At 41.0% G+C, this 20460-nt stretch overlaps 1 protein-coding gene across 1 annotated transcript in view; it reads right to left on the bottom strand.

The window, feature by feature from the left end:
• Nucleotides 1–4890: 4890 nt before the first annotated feature.
• The window catches only part of STARD5 (StAR related lipid transfer domain containing 5), a 35510-nt gene continuing 19940 nt past the window's right edge, over nucleotides 4891–20460 (bottom strand). Inside the window, exons 4-6 of the mRNA XM_082256816.1 lie at nucleotides 14023–14140; nucleotides 9873–9966; nucleotides 4891–5144 (exon numbers count right to left, since the gene is read on the bottom strand). Coding sequence (XP_082112942.1) covers nucleotides 4997–5144; nucleotides 9873–9966; nucleotides 14023–14140 — 360 coding nt within the window. The 3' untranslated portion in view covers nucleotides 4891–4996. The remainder of the gene's footprint in view (nucleotides 5145–9872; nucleotides 9967–14022; nucleotides 14141–20460) is intronic.

The raw sequence follows: 20460 nt of genomic DNA, 5'->3' as shown, positions 1-20460 counted from the left end.
AGCTTGTAGGTAGGAGCTCTTTATGCAGCGTCCCCCACCTCACATGATTCTACAGTGCCCAGGGCAGCTGCCCCTCCTGCAAACCCCTTGTCCCGGCCCTGTTAACATGACTCTTCTTCCTAAATCCACTGCGACTGAGCACTTCATCGAAATACCATTACTGTTTTATTCATATTGTTCTCACTCCTCATATTCTCGCAGCTGTATTAGGTCTTGGACCAATAACATGGAAACTCAGTATAAAATAAGAATAAATATTAATTTTAATCAGGACTGGCGAAAGAGTAAAGCATATAAAGACAGACATTTTGGCACACGATTAGTAAAGTGTTCCTCATTTATAATATAAAAATACTTTTCCTGACTAACTCCATGACAGCATACCTATGGGTTAACCCCGCCTCCACTCCTCCCCTATAGGACCCCACTCCCATAAATCTTTGGTCTGAGTCAGAGGCTGCATTCCTTTTTTGTCTTCCTCCTAAGGACCAGATTGGTTGAAGAAGGGCGATGGATTCGGTGCCATATGGAGTCTCCAGCAATCCCCAGCAATTAGCGGGGTGGAGAAGGGCAATGGATGCGGTGCCATGAAGAGCTTAAGCTTGGCCATTGGCAGGCAAAGCGGTAGTATGACCTAAGAGCCTTGCTATTAGCAGGTGGCCATAAATGCCCTGGGCCCATGCAGCAGCGACTTCTGGATCCAAGCATGTTCATGGGGGATTCCGTGTGAGGTGAGGTATACTTTTCTTTTGTTCTGCAATTGCCCACCCGGGGTGTGTATGGCTAGTTATTTCCCATATGTATGCTGTCATGGAGTCTGTCAGGAAAACTAATAATTTCCTATCAAATACTTACTGTAATTTTCCTTTCCTGATGGACTCCATGGCAGCAGGAGTTCCCTTCCAGAGTCATGAGTAGGCTAGTTACAGAATGCGGCCTCTGGCTCAGACCAAATATTTATGGGAGTGGGGTCCTATAGGGGAGGAGTGGAGGCGGGGTTTACCCATACGTATACTGCCATGGAGTCCATCAGGAAAGGAAAATTACCGTAAGTATTTGATAGGAAATTTTCTGTTTTTATGTGGATTCTCCAGGAATATCTCATCATGGACTTCTCACAGCAGCATCCTGAAGAATGACACCAGCAAGCCGTAATTTCTACTTCATCCCTCATGCCTCAAAGTTATTATATTTTATATCACTTGCCCCCCTCCCCCTTTTATATTGTAAGCTTATCGGTACGTACCTCCAAATCCTTTATTTTCAAATTATATTGTAACTGTTTTGTCTCCCTTTACTTTATAAAGTGCTGGAAAAACTGTTGGTGATATATAAAACTCCTGTACAATAAATTATAATACCCCAATTATTGGTCCTTCTAAGCCAACTGACTTAAATTCAAAGTGCATTATGTTTACAAAGCATTTGGCCCACCGAAATCCTGCGAACATGCAGAATCAAACCCATGGTAGACCTGAACTTGAACCTCATCCAGGGGCGTAACTACAGGGGTTGCAATTGCAACCGGGCCCCATGCTCCAGGGGGCCTGTGCGGCTCCCCTGTACACCTGGATAGGAGGGGCGGCGGGGGCAGCATGTCGAGAAATCATTGTCCTTCCTTTTCCTCTTGAAGCTGCAGGAGGAGATTGGTTCCTCTGTATGCTGCCCCCACCACTTCTCCTACCCAGTTCACTTGTGTTCTGCCATCTCTGGGCCCCTGTGTGCTCCCCTGGTTCCCCCCCCCCACTGTGCTCCCTCCCCTCTCCTGCCGGCTGCTGCAGGGGAGGTGTCACAATAGAGAACCAGGAAGGGGGTCGGTAAATATGTAATTTACCAGCTCCTTCCTTTTCTGAATGGACAGAGTCATAGTCAGTGACATTGTAAAAAAAAAAAATGAAAGGATAAAAAAATAATACAATTAAAATACCAAAAAAAAAAACTACTGACACCAGTGGGTGAACTTCCAGCATCGCAACGGTCACTTGCAACCGGGCCCTGGCATTCCACCACTGTGGGGAGGCCCCAAGATGGCAGGAAGGGGGCCCACTGCAGAACTTGTGAAAGGGTCCTGCTGCGGGACCATAATAAAGGGTCCTGTAATGAGATTAAAGGGCCCCAGGGTCAGTGGGAAGAGCCCCAGGCTTGAATGGAAGGGCCCCGGCCAGGGGTCCGGGGAGGCCCTTCATGGTTTCTTGCACCGGTGCCCTGAGGGTTCTAGTTAACTTTTATAGGTAAAGTTGATCCAAGGAATATCCGATTGCCTCTTGAGGGGTTAGGAAGGACATTTTTTTCCCTGCTGAAGCAACTGGATCATGCTTTGCTGGTTTTTTTTTTTGCCTTCCTCTGGATCAACTGTGGGTATAGAATTGTGTATATAGAACTGTAAATTCCCCCCCCCCCTTTGTTGAACTAGATGGACTGGTGTCTTTTTTCAACCAGACTACCTATGTAATTTTATATATATATGTATACACAGTGCCTTGCAAAAGTATTCAACCCCCTTGAACTTTGCGACCTTTAGCCACATTTCAGGCTTCAAACATAAAGATATAAAACTGTAATTGTTTGTGAAGAATCAATAACAAGTGGAACCCAATCATGAAGTGGAACGAAATTTATTGGATATTTCAAACTTTGTTAACAAATACAAAACTGAAAAATTGGGCGTGCAAAATTATTCAGCCCCTTTACTTTCAGTGCAGCAAACTCTCTCCAGAAGTTCAGTGAGGATCTCTGAATGATCCAATGTTGACCTAAATGACTAATGATGATAAATAGAATCTATCTGTGTGTAATCAAGTCTCCGTATAAATGCACCTGCACTGTGATAGTCTCAGAGGTCCGTTTAAAGCGCAGAGAGCATCATGAAGAACAAGGAACACACCAGGCAGGTCCGAGATACTGTTGTGGAGAAGTTTGAAGCCAGATTTGGATACAAAAAGATTTCCCAAGCTTTAAACATCCCAAGGAGCACTGTGCAAGCAATAATATTGAAATGGAAGGAGTATCAGACCACTGCAAATCTCCGAAGACCTGGCCGTCCCTCTAAACTTTCAGCTCATACAAGGAGAAGACTGATCAGAGATGCAGCCAAGAGGCCCATGATCACTCTGGATGAACTGCAGAGATCTACAGCTGAGGTGGGAGACTCTGTCCATAGGACAACAATCAGTCGTATACTGCACAAGTCTGGCCTTTATGGAAGAGTGGCAAGAAGAAAGCCATTTCTTAAAGATATCCCTAAAAAGTGTTGTTTAAAGTTTGCCACAAGCCACCTGGGAGACACCAAACATGTGGAAGAAGGTGCTCTGGTCAGATGAAACCAAAATCAAACTTTTTGGCAACAATGCAAAAAGTTATGTTTGGCGTAAAAGCAACACAGCTCATCACCCTGAACACACCATCCCCACTGTCAAACATGGTGGTGGCAGCATCATGGTTTGGGCCTGCTTTTCTTCAGCAGGGACAGGGAAGATGGTTAAAACTGATGGGAAGATGGATGGAGCCAAACACAGGACCATTCTGGAAGAAAACCTGATGGAGTCTGCAAAAGACCTGAGACTGGGACGGAGATTTGTCTTCCAACAAGACAATGATCCAAAACATAAAGCAAAATCTACAATGGAATGGTTCACAAATAAACATATCCAGGTGTTAGAATGACCAAGTCAAAGTCCAGACCTGAATCCAATCGAGAATCTGTGGAAAGAACTGAAAACTGCTGTTCACAAACGCTCTCCATCCAACCTCACTGAGCTTGAGCTGTTTTGCAAGGAGGAATGGGCAAAAATTTCAGTCTCTCGATGTGCAAAACAGATAGAGACATACCCAAAGCGACTTACAGCTGTAATCGCAGCAAAAGGTGGCGCTACAAAGTATTAACTTAAGGGGGCTGAATAATTTTGCACGCCCAATTTTTCCAGTTTTTTATTTGTTAACAAAGTTTGAAATATCCAATAAATTTCGTTCCACTTCATGATTGTGTCCCACTTGTTGATTCTTCACAAAAAATTACAGTTTTATATCTTTATGTTTGAAGCCTGAAATGTGGCAAAAGGTTGAAAAGTTCAAGGGGGCCGAATACTTTCGCAAGGCACTGTATATATATATATATATATATTTTATATATATATATATATATATATATATATATATATATATATATATATATATATATATATATATATATACATACTAGCACCAGTACTTGAGAGCATGGAGACTGAGTCACATGAGCCCCTATTCCGTATGCTTTTTGGAAGAAGTGATAGGGCAGCATAGCAAAGGTATGAACCTGAGGACCTGAATATGTTGCTTTGCCCTGCAATGTAAAGGTAATGGTTTTCTCTCAGGTACATCATGGATTTTGAATGTCATTGGAATTCCAAAAAACAGGCAATGGACAAGTTACAAAGGTTGCCCAAACATGACCTGATGAAAGCAGGCAGTGGTAATAAGCACTTTATATCCTCATTAGATATCGTAATACAATTGAGAGATTTTCTAACATATTGGAATTTATTTCTTTTTATAGCTCACCCATGCCACATTCATTTGTTAGCAAATCTGGGAAGGATTTCCTGGTTGAGCAGGAATCATTTGAAAATGGTAAAAAGTCTCACTCCCATCATATACAGGACCTTCCCATCTATGAGTATCATAACAGAAGTATAATAGTTCTTCGCATTACAATTTCAGTTCATTGTAATTGACAGTCCATTGAACACAACTAAATAAATGTGAAACACAATATCTAAAATATGTTTTTATTTTACAAGCATTTTTTTTTTTGGAATCATGCTGAACAGACATAATTTTTTTTGTAATAAAAAATGTATAAACTATGTGGGTAAAAATAAATATGCATATAAATTTTTGAACAACAAGTACCACTGGGGGATAAGGGAGTAGTGCCGGTTTTCTTATACAGGGTTTCATTTTTTTTTTAATCTCTTAACTCATCCCGAATTTGTTTTCTAATAGGCCATGCTATGTGTCATATATGTAATGATTTAACAGCCTTTGCTAAATTGCTGTAAAAATGAGTCATGCTGTATGGAAAAAAAGACTCCACCACAGATTTGGGAAGGTAACCACTAAGATTCGTCTGGAAGAAACTTAAAACTTGTGTTTTCTCTGGTTCTCTGAAATAAATATAAAGAATAAAATGAATACGTGGAAACAATAATGCGCATTACAGTCATCAAATTTCAGCTGCAGTTTGGTGTAGACTGACTAATTGGTTACTGTAGAATACCACATACTGTATTTTATTTTATTTTACTTAAAGTATATATCTAAAACCAAAAGTTTTTCTTTTCATTGCAGAGTAGGAAATGGTTAAAACCGTGTCACTTTATTTGCCATTTTTACCCATTCGAGAGATTTCCTTTTATTCTGGCCCTGTAAAAACACAAGAGAAAGTGAGAGGAAATCTCTCCAAAATGAGGTAAATTCCCGAGACCAGTAATGGTGAACCTTGGAACCCCAGATGTTTTGGAACTACATTTCCCAAGATGCTCGTGAACTCTGCAGTGTAGTTTAGCATTATGGGAAATGTAGTTCCAAAACATCTGGTGTGCCAAGGTTCGCCATCACTGGCCTAGACATTTGTCGCCAGAACAAGGGACTCTATTGGAAGGTTTCCCCTCTATTTCTGTTCTGATCACGACCTAAAATATTTGATTCCCCCCTTCTAGTCCCAGTGACACTTCTAGTCTACTCAACAGTGGTCAACAGGATAGTGACTCACCTCAGCGGAGAACCTATCTGAAACTTTTTTTGGGCTTTAAAACTTCACAGATGCATATACCTACCTTTGTACTACTCACTGCTCCATTCAGCTGCTGTGAGTGAGGATAAAACAAACCTGCTCCTCTGTACTGAATGGGCAAAACACCTATTTACTTTAAATAATAATTTAAAAAGAATAAAATGAATGCACCTATAATATACCCTCAGAGTCCTGACCACCAGAAGAGAAATGTCTGTGATCAATCCAAATCATAGATGTTTACACCAACCTTAATGGCATAATGGTGCAGACAGTGCAATCATCTGTATCAGTGTATATGTGCAGTATATATATATATATACAGTATTGTACAGCATATGTACAGTACTGTGTGTATATATATATATATATATATATATATATATATATATTAGTAATCTTCCAATATCGTTTTTTTACCACCGACACCGATATTTTGGTCATCGGATATATCGGTATCGGCCGATATTGCGCACATTAAAATGTTTTTTTTTTTTTTTTAATGTCTACAGGTACTGTGGTGGAGGGATCTGGGGGTCTAAAATACCCCAAACCCCTCCTCTGCACTTAAAAGCATTCAAAATGCTAAGTTTGGCTGTTTTGAATGCTGTAAGTTTTTGAATTTGGCGCCGCCAGTACCCGGAAGTGATGTCATATCATGACATCACTTCCAGGTACTCGGCGGCACCGAATTCAAAGAAATGGAGACCCGGTCAGATGGCGGCGGTGAAGGTAGGATGCCCGGGTCTCCCGGTGGGACAGGAGACCCGGGCGAGCCGCGGTAGTCGGCGGGGGGACGTCCCCTCCCGCTCCTTGGAATGACAACCGAGCGGCTTCTCAGCCGCATCTGTTGTCATTACAAGACAGCCGACCGTCGGCTATGGACACCGGTACCGGGGTGATGCCTCTAGCTGCAGGCATCACCCCGGTACATGCACTTTCCCGAAATATCGGTAATATTGGTAAATCAAAAGGCCAATTCCGATATATCGGGGAAAGTGCATATCGGCCCTCGATATATCGGTCAATCTCTAATATATATATATATATATATATATATATAAATATATATATTTATATATTTGTTTTTTCGAACAAACGTGTTTGCAGTATTCAGTGTCCAAAAAACATGACAGACAGGCTTCGAAGAGGCTACCATGAGTTTAAAGATTACAGATTAGTTCTTGAGTTCTGGTCATAGAGGCTATCAAATGCAGTTAAAAAAAATGCCACTTTACAGCCATTGCGAAAGCTAGTATTTTAAATTATGACCCAAAAAAGAATTCCAAGTTTTTAACGAAAATGTTAAATGTGCAAAGTACAGCAGATCAATCAGAGTATTTACCCAATCTGACAATGCTGCACTTTGCACATACAACTGGAAATTACAATGCTAAGTTTATGAGTTTCTGTTAAATAAATATATATATATATATACAGTACTGTGCAAACTTTTTAGGCAGGTGTGAAAAAATGCTGTAAATAGTGTTACACATTTCTTTTTATTAGTTGACAAAAGGGAAAGTTAATGAACAAAAGAGAAAACCAAATCAAATCAATATTTGGTGTGACCACCCTTTGCCTTCAAAACAGCATCAAATCTTCTAGGTACACTTGCACACTGTTTTTGAAGGAACTCGTCAGGTAGCATTACAAACATCTTGGAAAACTAACCATAGATCTTCTGTGGATGAATGCTCCCTCAAATACTTCTCTCTTCATTTATTCCCAGACAGACTCAATGATGGTGAGATCAGGGCTCTGTGGGGGCCAAACCATCACTTCCAGGTGAGCCTTGTTCTTTACATTGAAGATAATTCTTAACAACATTTGTTATATGGTTGGGATTGTTGTCTTGCTACAGAATAAATTTGGGTGCAATCACATACCACACTATTGGTATGGCATGATGGATAGGTATCTACTTATATTTCTTAGCATTAAGGACACCAAACTTGCAAGGAACCTCCACCATGCTTCACTGTTGCCTGCAGACATTCATTATTGTACCGCTCCCCAGCCCTTTATCAACAAACTGCCTTCTGCTTCAACCAAATATTTCACATTTTGACTCATCAGTCCAGAGCACCTGCTGCCATTTTTCTTCACTCCAGTTCCTATGTTTTCATGCTGAGTTGAGTCGTTTAGCCTTGTTTACATGTCGGAGGTATGTCTTTTTGGATGCAAATTTTCAATGAAGACCACTTCTGGCCAGACTTCTCCGGACAGTAGATGGATGTACCTGGGTCACACTGGTTTTCGCCAGTTTTGTGCTGACAGCACCGCTTCACATCTTTTGAGGTCAAAGGAAAGTAAGCATGATGTGTCTTTCATCTCCTGCAATAAGTTATCCTGGCTGACCATGGTAATTTGCGGTCCTCAAAGTTGCCTGATCAAGAAACCGGGCTAAGAAATACAGGAAGATACTTATCCATCATGCCATACCATCAGGGAAATGTGTGATTGGCCACAAGTTTATTCTGCAGCAGGACAACTACTCCAAACATACAGCCAATGTCATTAAGAACTATCTTCAGCGTAAAGAAGAACAAGGAGCCCTGAAAGTGATGGTTTGGGCCCCACAGAGCCCTGATCTCAACATCCCCAAGTCTGTCTGGGATTACATAAAGAGACAGGATTGGAGTCAGCCTACATCCACAGACGATCTGTGGCTAGTTCTTCAAGATGTTTGAAACAGCCTACCTGCTTAGTTCCTTCAAAAATTGTGCACAAGTGTACCAAATCTTCTAATTAAAATAAAACTAAAATACTACATTTAGTTTGGTATTGAAAGTTACACGTCTGAGTGCACTGATATCTTCCAGACAGAGGTGTAACTAGAACCTTTAGGGCCCTGGTTAAAAAAACTGGTGCCCCTGACCCAAGCCGGGGTCCTTCCCACTGATTTCAGGGCCCTTTACAGAGTTCCCTCTTACTTCAGAATCAACAGAGTCCCCCCTTACATCAGAGTTCCCAGCATTCCCAGAGCCCCCTTTACACCAGAGTTCCCCTTTACAGTACACCAGAGTCTGCAAGGTTCCCATTTACAGTGCAAGGGGAAACTCTGCAGACCCTGATGTAAAGGGGGACTCTGCAGACCCTGATGTAAAGGGGAACTCTGTGTACTCTTATGCAAAAGGGAATGCTATGGACTCTGGTGTAAAGGGGAACTCTAATGTAAGAGATTCTCTGGTTTCCAGAGCCCCCCCCCCCCTTACATCAGAGTTTGCAGAGATCCTCTTTAACTCAGACTCTGCAAAGTTTCCTCTTGCACTGTAAGGGGGAACTCTGCTGACTCTGAATTATGAGGGAATGCTTGGAAATCTGATGTGGGGGGGGGGGGGGCTCTGGTGACCAGAAGTCCCCTTATATCAGATTCCCCCTTTACACTAGAGTCTGCAGAGTAAATACACTAGGGTTAAGGGGTTCACCGATGTAGGAGATGAGTGAGGACACTGATATAAGGGAGGACACTTATATCAGTGCCCCCCCTTACTTTAGGGTCTCCGCTTCCCCTTACTTCAGTGACCCCCCCACAGAGTGGCTGACTGCCCCACAGACTCTGTGTGGTCTGAAGCGGTCACACACTTACCTCCTGTAAGTGTTTTAATCTTTCTCTCCCCTCACACGCCCCTCCTTGCAGTCATTTTCAAATTCACCTGACAAGCGGTCTAAGCCCAATCCAGCCCATCTGATACCAAACCGAGCTCATCCAATTACTAATTGGCTGGCTCCGGAACTAAGAATGCACAGTATTGGAGCCAGCCAATTAGCATTCGACTGAGCTTGGCTTATCGAGGGAGTGTGTGTGCAGGCACGGGCGAACCACTGGTCAAGTAAATTTGAAAGCGAATGTGGGGGGTAGGGGGGAGAGGTGGCCTGCCCCCCCACAGTGGTGGAAAACACCAAGGCTTGGTTGCAAGTGTGACCTCTGCGACCCTGGTAGTTCCAGATGTCTATGTGCACTAAAGCACCGAAGGACTGCAGGCTAAAAGTTGGATTTTGATTGCAGCTTTGGTCTGTGTTTTCTTTGGCATTTCTTTTAATTCAAGACAATGTAGCATACAATGACTCATGTTAGCAGACATGCCATCCTTACCCAGGTACAGGAACACAAAAGCAGCCACAAGGATGGTTAAAGCCTCTAACAAAGGGCTGCTGGGGAGGACAGCTTTGGTGTTCAACATTTGTTGCTAAAATAAAAAGAGAGAAAAAAAGGATGATTTAGATCAGCATTTCCCAAACTTTAGTTGGTCATGCACCACCAACAAGACTAGTGATAGGTGAGTTTCAGAAAATCGTCTCCTCCAGCAATATCAATAAGATTAGTGTTTCTCTTCCTTTTTTTCAGCTAAATCGCTCTTTAAAATTACCCTCAGTCTAGAGGGACCTTATTTTAAAATGTAGAAAGCTAAACGAAATGTTTTACATAATGCAGCAGTATCCATACTCGTCATCAGAGATGAATTCATTTTAAACTAGTACTGACTAGTATTCTAATGTTTATCTTCTCCCTCAGTTTCTCTTCCTCATGTAGCTTACATGACCCCAGTACTGACGCAGAGGGGTGAGAGTGGAGCAAACAAGGCTATGTACAGGGGTCTGACATACTCCTTATCAACCCATGCTGATGGCTGGCCCACAGTGTGCCCAAGGTTGTATTACTACCCAATTAAAACCTGTAGCTTTGTGTAACAAAAAAAAGGCGGGTTTGATCCAAACTGTTGACATTTTTTGTGCAATTCAGGGCGATCTTTAGGCATTTTGCAACGGCACTCCTGAAGAACCCAGACGGAGCCCCAGAGGCCACAGTACCTTGTTTGAAAAAGGCTGAACTAGATATAGAGGTAAAGAAGGATGACCTGGGTAATTAACTAAGCTTCCTGCAGCATTATAATTACATAGAAAACTGTCAGGGGTAGTGCACACCACACTAACTAAGCAGATAGATTTGTTTCGGGTCTATCTGAACCACCTGCATCACTTTCTTTTCAGTGTAATAAAGAAAGTAGAGCAGCTCTTTCTCCAATGAACAGAAGGAATGTGGTGATTTTCATATAGAAACTGCTACAGATTCCCACCAGGGGTGACCTATCATACAGGATATGAGCTATCAGCAGACAGACGGCTCACATCCATCTCTCTGCTCATGCAGCGACTACCAGAGATGTATAGTAACTAAGTAGAACTACTTCACTACTGTACTTAAGTACCGAAAGGCGGTATCTGTACTTTCCTAGAGTAGAATTTTTTTCTCCTACTTCCACTTTTACTTCACTACATTTTTTCAATGATTTCAATACTTCTACTCCGATATTTTTTTTTTTGTGCTGCATAGTTACTCATTACAATTATAAAAATTACCACTGCCAGGTTTCATGAAGCTCAAAACATGTGTATTATTAGCGCATACGAAAATAAATGCTACTGTATGTATAAATAAAAGCTGCATTTGAAATAATAAAAAACAATATGATGTTCAAGCTTTTGACTTCTTTCTTTAATAACTACATAACACAGTACTTGTACTTTTACTTTCAGTACTTGAGTAGCATTTTTTTTTTCAAAACTACTGGTACTTTTACTTTCAGTACTTGAGTAGCAAAATTTTTTAAAAAACTACTTGCAATACTTAAGTACAAAAAATGTTGAATACTTTAGTACTTCTACTCAAGTCACTTTTTGATCGAGCACTTCCACTTCTACTCAAGTCACTTTTTGATCGAGCAAACTCAAGTATGGGTTTCGAGTACTTTATACAACTCTGGCGACTACACTACACGAGCAGAGCTGGAAGGGTTAACAATCCTCCTCCCTGCCTCCTGCTCTGAGCTGAGCGTGGGGATGGCAGAGAGATTGGAGCAGCAGCTCTCATGTTCTCTTTATGCTGTGTCTACCAGGCACAGCAGAACAGAGAACGGATTGCTTTGAAATAACAAAGAGGCATGAGCCCCCTGGTTAATTTGGAGCTGGACCTGTTCAAAAAATATATTTAGAAAAGTAGTGCAAGCTTGTATTTGAACCACTATTTGTTAATTCCCCCCAAAAAGTTAGACAAAGAGGTCTTCAGTCCTGACCTCCAGCGTTGTCTCCCCCATCTTCAGCTTGCCTTACTGACTATATTGAAAAATTGAAACCTGCGCCTTTATAGCAGCGAACTCTAAACACCTGGAATGCTGGAACAAATAATATAAAACAAGAGTCGCGCTAAATGTGCAGAACTGTGAACTCATATAGAGAACTAAAGTCCATAAACAATGCGTAACACCAAAGGCTAAGACAGAGGGATAAGACCATCAATACAGTTTCAAAGAGATAACAAGTAGATGAAATGAAGTTCATATGGTCGTCCACCCAGTTGTATGTATATAAACACAGACAATCAGTGAAACCTCCACCACATGAAGCCTCTTACCAGAGAAAGGAAGGGTTAAAGCAGTAAGTAGTTATGGGACTACTACCACCCATATCCTGCAAAGCAGCTCCTAGAAAGTCCACCCGAACTTGTTCAAAAGAAGCGAACCATCTGGGATGAATTCCAAATCCACTGGAATGGGCTGGATCCACTTTTAGCAAAGTATGCATATAATACAAAACGGAAACAAGCCCATAGCGTGATAACGTTTAAAACATTTAATGAAAGATAAAAGACATGCACTCACCCTGAGGTGAACGTAATACAGCAAAAGTGTAAATAGATGACACCAAGGCACAGGGCGGGCAACTCCGGTATTCGGGCGTGATAAGGAGTGTAGACTCAGCACCTCCAGTGGATTTGGAATTCATCCCAGATGGTTCGCTTCTTTTGAACAAGTTCGGGTGGACTTTCTAGGAGCTGCCTTGCAGGATATGGGTGGTAGTAGTCCCATAACTACTTACTGCTTTAACCCTTCCTTCCTCTGGTAAGAGGCTTCATGTGGTGGAGGTTTCACTGATTGTCTGTGTTTATATACATACACCTGGGTGGACGACCATATGAACTTCATTTCATCTACTTGTTATCTCTTTGAAACTGTATTGATGGTCTTATCCCTCTGTCTTAGCCTTTGGTGTTACGCATTGTTTATGGACTTTAGTTCTCTATACGAGTTCACAGTTCTGCACATTTAGCGCGACTCTTGCCTTACTGACTGCACACCACAGCTCCATCTCCCATTCTCAGTCTTCTTGATTATGAAACCATATTTGTGTGCCTGACCTTGGCTTGTGTACTGTAAATGAATTTGATCTGCCAGTCATAATGTCTTTGACATCATATCAACTTCAGATGTCTCTGCATTATTTAGAGGTGCTAAGGTTACCACTGCCTTCATGTCAGTCAGTTAGCAGGGGCATGAATAATTCATACACACATAACAATCTCCCATTGTGACATGCAACACCTGTTCGGGAGATATCACTCTCCAAAATGTCTTTAGTTTGTAGTCTGTAGTTTAAACATACAGTGGTGATCGAAAGTTTGGGCACCCCAGGTAAAATTTTGTATTAATGTGCATAAAGAAGCCAAGGAAAGATAGAAAAATCTCCAAAAGGCATCAAATTACAGATTAGACATTCTTATAATATGTCAACATAAGTTAGATTTTATTTCCATCATTTACACTTTCAAAATAACAGAAAACAAAAAAATGGCGTCTGCAAAAGTTTGGGCACCCTGCAGAGTTAATATCCTGTACTGCCCCCTTTGGCAAGTATCACAGCTTGTAAACGCTTTTTGTAGCCAGCCAAGAGTCTTTCAATTCTTGTTTGAGGTATCTTTGATTGTAATTTTGAAAGTGTAAATGATGGAAATAAAATCTAACTTTTGTTGACATATTATAAGAATGTTTAATCTGTAATTTGATGCCTTTTGGAGATTTTTCCATCTTTCCTTGGCTTCTTTATGCACATTAATACAAATTTTTACCTGGGGTGCCTAAACTTTCGATCACCACTGTACACTACAGCTGCACTATAGTGGCTGATCACTAGACTGAACATAGTTGTAATATTACAATTCACAATTTTTTGTTGGCTGGCTACCAAACAATAGAAGGTAGGGTTGTCCTGAAGTGTCCTCTACTATGGGCTTTATCCACTTTGTCAAAATGTCCTACCATCTACCATCCAGACAGAGTACATGTAACCACAAGGGTATGCTTCCTGTTCCTTGGAAAACACTATTGCATGTTATTTTGTTAATACATTGTTATAACTGGACAGTGAAGTCCCTGTTGTTGCTTAGCAGTTATTTATGCACAGGTACTCACCATTAGATGCTATAGAACCATCTTCATAAGTCTTGATTAGTACTACATCTACAAAGTCTCTAGGTGCGATAACTCCCATAGCTGCAGATGGTGTTATAGTTCGGCAGATAGAGATATCCTGTAAAAGAAAGAATAAGGATAAGACTGAAAGAGAGAGAGAAACATTTATACAGTTTTTTAAAAATTGACTAGAACACTGGACAAGAAGAAAATAAATGAAGAATAAATTGGCAGTTCATTTGAGCAATTATAAATGATTGAGAGGATAAAATTATAGCATTATATGCAACAAACTTGACTAATTGGACAGCAGTATAGCACACCATGCTTACAAAATGGTAACCTCACTCAACATAGGAAAATTTAATATATATACACTGCTCAAAAAAATTAAAGGAACACTTTGAAAACACATTAGAATCTCGATGGGGAAATATCTCATGCTGGATATCTATACTGATATGGACTGGGTAATGTGTTAGGATCAAAAAGGATGTCACATTGTTTGATGGAAATGAAAATTATCAACCTACAAAGGGCTGAATTCAAAGACACCCTCCAAAAACCAAAGCGAAAAAATGATGCAGCAGGCTAGTCCATTTTGCTGAAATATCATTGCAGCAACTCAAAATGGTACTCAGTAGTTTGCATGGCCCCCCACATGCTTGTATGCATGCCTGACAACATGGGGGCATGCTCCTAATGAGATGACAGATGGTGTCCTGGGGTATTTCTTCCCAGATCTGAACCAGGGCATCACTGAGCTCCTGAACAGACTGAGGTGTAACCAGGCGGCGTCGGATGGACTGAAAAATAATGTCCCCGAGGTGTTCTATTGGATTTAGGTCAATGGTATCAATTCCTTCATCCTCCAGGAACTGGCTGCATGCTCTCGCCACATGAGGCCGGGCATTGTCATGCACCAGGAGGAAACCAGGACCAACAGCACCAGTGTAGAGTCCAACAATGGGTCCAAGGATTTCATCCCGATACCTAATGGCAGTCAGGGTGCCATTTTCTAGAGGTCTGTGCATCACTCCATGGATATGCCGCCCCAGACCATCACTGACCCGCCACCAAACAGATCATGCTGAACGACGTTACAGGCAGCATAATGTTCTCATGGCTTCTCCAGACCCTTTCACAGGTGTCACATGTGCTCAGGGTGAACCTGCTCTCATCTGTGAAAAGCACAGGGCGCTAGTGGCAGACCTGCCAATTCTGGTGTTCAATGGCAAATGCCAATCAAGCTCCACAGTTCCAGGCAGTGAGCACAGGGCACACTAAAGGACATCAGGCCCTCAGGCCACTCTCATGAAGTCTGTTTCTGATTTTTTGGTTAGACAAATTCACACCAGTGGTCTGCTGGGGGTCATTTTGTAGGGCTCTGGCAGTGCTCATCCTGTTCCTCCTTGCACAAAGGAGAAGATACTGGTCCTGCTGATAGGTTAAGGACCTTCTATTTCCCTGTCCAGCTCTCCTAAAATAACTGCCTGTCTCTTGCAATCTCCTCCATGCTCTTGAGACTGTGCTGTTAGACACAGCAAACCTCCTGCCAATGGCACAAATTGATGTGCCATTCTAAAGGAGTTGGACTGCCTGTGCAACCTCTATAGGGACCAGGTATCGCCTCATACTACCAGCAGTAGTGACACTGACCCTAGCCAAATGCAAAACTAGTGAAAAACAGTCAGAAAAGATGAATAGGTAAAAATGTCAGTGGCCTTAACCTGTAAAACCATTCCTGTTTTGGAGGTTGTCTCATTGTTGCCCATCTAGTGCACATGTCAATTTAATTACCACCAAAGCAGCTGAAACTGATTAACAAACCCTTCTGCTACTTAACTGGCCAGATCAATTTCCCAGGAGTTTAACTGATTTGATGCTACACTCTAAATAGAAAGTGTTAGAAAGTGTTCCTTTAATTTTTTTGAGCACTAAATATATATATTTATATATGTGTGTGTGTGTGTGTGTATATATCTCCCAAAAGTGAGTACACCCCTCACATCTTTGTAAAATATTAAATGCTATCTTTTCATGTGACAACACTGAAGAAATGACACTTTGCTACAATGTAAAGTAGTGAGTGTACAGCTTGTATAACAATGTAAATTTGCTGTCCCCTTAACCTCCTTAGCGGTAATCCTGAGCGTGACTCGGGGTTGGTTTTTCATATCAGGAGCGGTAACCCCGAGTCACGCTCGGGGTGGATTGCAGAGAGCGCAGCGGTGTCTCTTACCTTATCCTGGCGATCCAGCGATGATCTCTCATTGCTGTGACCGCCAGCCGAGAGTCCCGCCGCTCCTCCGTCGGTCTCCGTCGCTCTGATCACTTCCTAGTTCCGTTCCCTGCAGCAGCAATGCTGCATGGGAGCGGAACTAGGGAGGGAAATTCAAAAAAAAAATAAAAACAAATGTTGCACAAAACACATTTTATATTATATATATATGCATATATATATATATATATATATATATATATATATATATATATGCGTATATATATATATATATATATATATATATATATATATATATATACACCGGTATATATATATATATATATATATATATATATAGATATGTATATATATATATATATATATATGCACACACACATATATCTATATATAATATATAATGCATGAATTATAATCTAATCAATAATATAATTTTATTATATATATTATATATTAAATAATAAAATAATATTATTGATTCGATTATAATTCACGTGTTTGTGTTTCAAATTTATCACATCTGGGATGTCTACTAGACTCTTGTTTTGGTCAGGTTTAAGTCAGTAATTACTAAGAATTGTAGGCCTATAATACATAACGCCAAATTTCCATGAAAACAATTGTACCGCTTTTGGTATGTAATTCCTGACATAATCATACCGCCAGGGAGGTTAAAATAACTCAACACACAGCCATGCTCTTTTTATAGGCAACTTCTCTAGTTCGGCCACAACCAATCTTTTAAACATAGCAACACAACTGTTATCTACAATTTTCGGGTTGAATGTGTATTTATTCCTCAATATAGTATGTGTTCCTTCTGCATAAGTTTTCTCCTGTTGATTTTGCATATAGTACTTCTTAATATTCTTAATATTACTTTCTAATGAAACTTTCTTAGCCCACATATGTATCAAATTTATTTAGCCCTTTCTTTGGTGCATATTTGATGCCTTTATCAAGTGTTAACATTTCCTCTCTTGATAAGATGGCTCCATGTACAAATCCGATTCCAAAAAAGTTGGGACACTACAAATTGTGAATAAAAACAGAATGCAATGATGTGGAAGTTTCAAATTTCAATATTTTATTCAGAATACAACATAGATGACATATCAAATGTTTAAACTGAGAAAATGTATCATTTTAAGGGAAAAATAAGTTGATTTTAAATTTCATGGCATCAACACATCTCAAAAAAGTTGGGACAAGGCCATGTTTACCAATGTGTGGCCACCCCTCTTCATTTTATAACAGTCTGCAAACGTCTGGGGTCTGAGGAGACAAGTTGCTCAAGTTTAGGAATAGGAATGTTTTCCCATGCTTGTCTAATTCAGGCTTCTAGTTGTTCAACTGTCTTAGGTCTTCTTTGTTGCATCTTCCTCTTTATGATGCGCCAAATGTTTTCTATGGGTGAAAGATCTGGACTGCAGGCTGGCCATTTCAGTACCCGGATCCTTCTTCTACGCAGCCATGATGTTGTAATTGATGCAGTATGTGGTCTGGCATTGTAATGTTGGAAAATGCAAGGTCTTTCCTGAAAGAGACGACATCTGGATGGGGTCTTGTACTTTTTTGGGCGTAATGCGTCCCGCGATTTTTTTTTGCGCGATGTTACCGCGATTCGGCAGGCGGAAATCGCGGCAACATTGCTCAGGGTTTGGGGGGCTATTGCAAATCAACGGGCAACGCACAGGCGTCCCGCGATTTGCAATAATCTCCGGATCGCGGGCGGAACCGCGGCGGTTCTGCCCGCGATCCATACGCTGACATGTGAACGGAGCCTTACGCACAGAGACTGTTCCAGATTCTCTGAATCTTTGGATGATATTATGTACTGTAGATGATGATAACTTCAAACTCTTTGCAATTTTCCTCTGAGAAACTCCTTTCTGATATTGCTCCACTATTTTTCGCCGCAGCATTGGGGGAATTGGTGATCCTCTGCACATCTTGACTTCTGAGAGACACTGCCATTCTGAGAGGCTCTTTTTTTATTACCCAATCATGTTGCCAATTGACCTAATACGTTGAAGATTGGTCCTCCAGCTGTTCCTTATATGTACATTTAACTTTTCCGGCCTCTTATTGCTATCTGTCCCAACTTTTTTGGAATGTGTAGCTCTCATGAAATCCAAAATTAGCCAATATTTTTCAAAATGTCTTACTTTCAACATTTGATATGTTATCTATATTATATTGTGAATAAAATATAAGTTTATGAGATTTGTAAAATAGTCCATTCCTTTTTTTACTCACAATTTGTACAGTGTCCCAACTTTTTTGGAATTGGGTTTGTAAATTAAAAATGTCTTCCCCTAGGTTTGTCTTCTTTTTCTGCTGTTGTATTCTCCTCCCCGCTCTACATCCTCTCTTTTTGGATTTTCTGCATACTGGATGGGTCTCTCCCATCTCTTGTCTAAAAAAGGGTGCCATTCTGTGTTAATTGGTTGTCTTCATGCAATGGGGTATCTCTATTACAGGTAGGGACTTGGTACGTTTTATAAGGAGGTTTCTGAAACCTTGGTCTTTGTGATTTAGGGATATAATAGTGCTGTTTCTCTTGTGAGGGTCCTCTATAGTTTTGGGTACCCCTTGTTGCGGGCCCCTGGGGTTTTGGCCCTGTTGATAGTATCCACCCTGTTGTGGCCCCATATTTTGGTAATAACATCCCTGCTGTTGTCCTCTATTTTTAGGGAAATACATAGGGGGTCCACTTTTCCAATTTCCTCTTTTGGGTGAAAATCCATGATTGTGAAAAGGTCTCCCTCCTTTTTGGTGGTATCCCCTATTATCTTGATACTGATTATAGGGTATTTTGTTATAATCCTGCTTTTAATGTTGGTGTTCGTGCTCTCTATAGCCATTATGCTTTTGTGCCCCTCGTTGTTGCATGTTGCCATACGGTGGTACTCGTGTACTCGGGGTCCTAAACTCCAATACCCTAATTCACTGATGTGGTATTCCACTCTCTTTCTGGTGTAATAGGTACTGATTGCACATTGCAATTACCAGCTGTGGTTTGCCATTTAAAAACCTGTTTCTTATGATAATCCCTTAAATCCCCTAAATATTTTTTCTTTTTTGTATTTTTGTTTTCCAAATCTTTTTTTCTGCATAGTTCCTGCATAGCTCCACAGAGGAGCAGATACTGGTCCTGCTGATGGGTTAAGGACCTTCTATGACCCTGTCCAGCTCTCCTGGAATTTCCTCCATGCTCTTGAGACCGTGGTGGGAGACACAGCAATGGCATGTATTAATGTGCCATCCTGGAATAGTTGGACTGCAGACAGCAGAGCCTGGGGGTGAGCCTGCACATGTATCTCCCCTAGCAAGTGCCTTGCTGGGGGGGGGGGGGGATGACTCGAGAGCCAAGAGGAGCCAGGAGCGCCGGTGGGGGACCCCAGAAGAGGATCGGGGCTGCTCTGTGCAGAACCATTGCACAAGAAGGTAAGTATAACATATTTGGTATTGAAAACAAATTAAAGGTTTAGAATCACTTTCACTTTTAGAACTTAATAGGTCCACTTTAAGCTTATTAATGTTTTCTGGATTTAATAACTCTTGTATGAACGTTGATCCATCCAATGCACAATGATTCAAAAAAATGTCTCAGTACTTCAATAAATACCCATGTAGGACAAGCCCAGTCATTGCCATGCAGCAGCCGTATAATAGTCTCATAAATATATTTCTGCTTGGCATCTATAACAATGTTTATTATTAATATATCTTACATGTCAACATTTTACTGTTATATTTTTAGGTATTTTATGTCTACATGAAGGAAGTTCCCATAATATACTTTCTAGTGTGCAGAAATATGATTGGGTCTCCGGAACCTTTGGACCCAGTACACCTCCTGTAGCCTTTATCTTAGTTATCAAACATTTCTTTTTTTTAAATCCAGACTATTATAGTTTCCAGTTTATGGGCTTACAGTTGTATTAATTCCATAATGTAATATATTCAGGATTTCCAATCCTTAAATATGGTGGCTGCGTTTGTTTCTTTTTTAGGCTTTTTTCTCCCTTTATAGTCACCTGGTGATCTGACCAGTAACACTTCCTGTTTTAGGCCCCTTTCATACAGGCGGGGCGCCCGACGGACTCCGTTTTGCTCAGCGGGAATCGATCCGCCAATCCCAGCTGAGCAGGCTGATGACAGTTACGTCTCTGCTTACTTTGCAGAGACGG

The sequence above is a fragment of the Pelophylax lessonae genome (assembly GCF_965119305.1).
Source record: "Pelophylax lessonae genome assembly, chromosome: 4".
Taxonomy (NCBI): Eukaryota; Metazoa; Chordata; class Amphibia; order Anura; family Ranidae; genus Pelophylax; species Pelophylax lessonae.
Note: the sequence above shows the minus strand (reverse complement) of the source record. Positions and strands in the feature narration are given on the sequence as shown.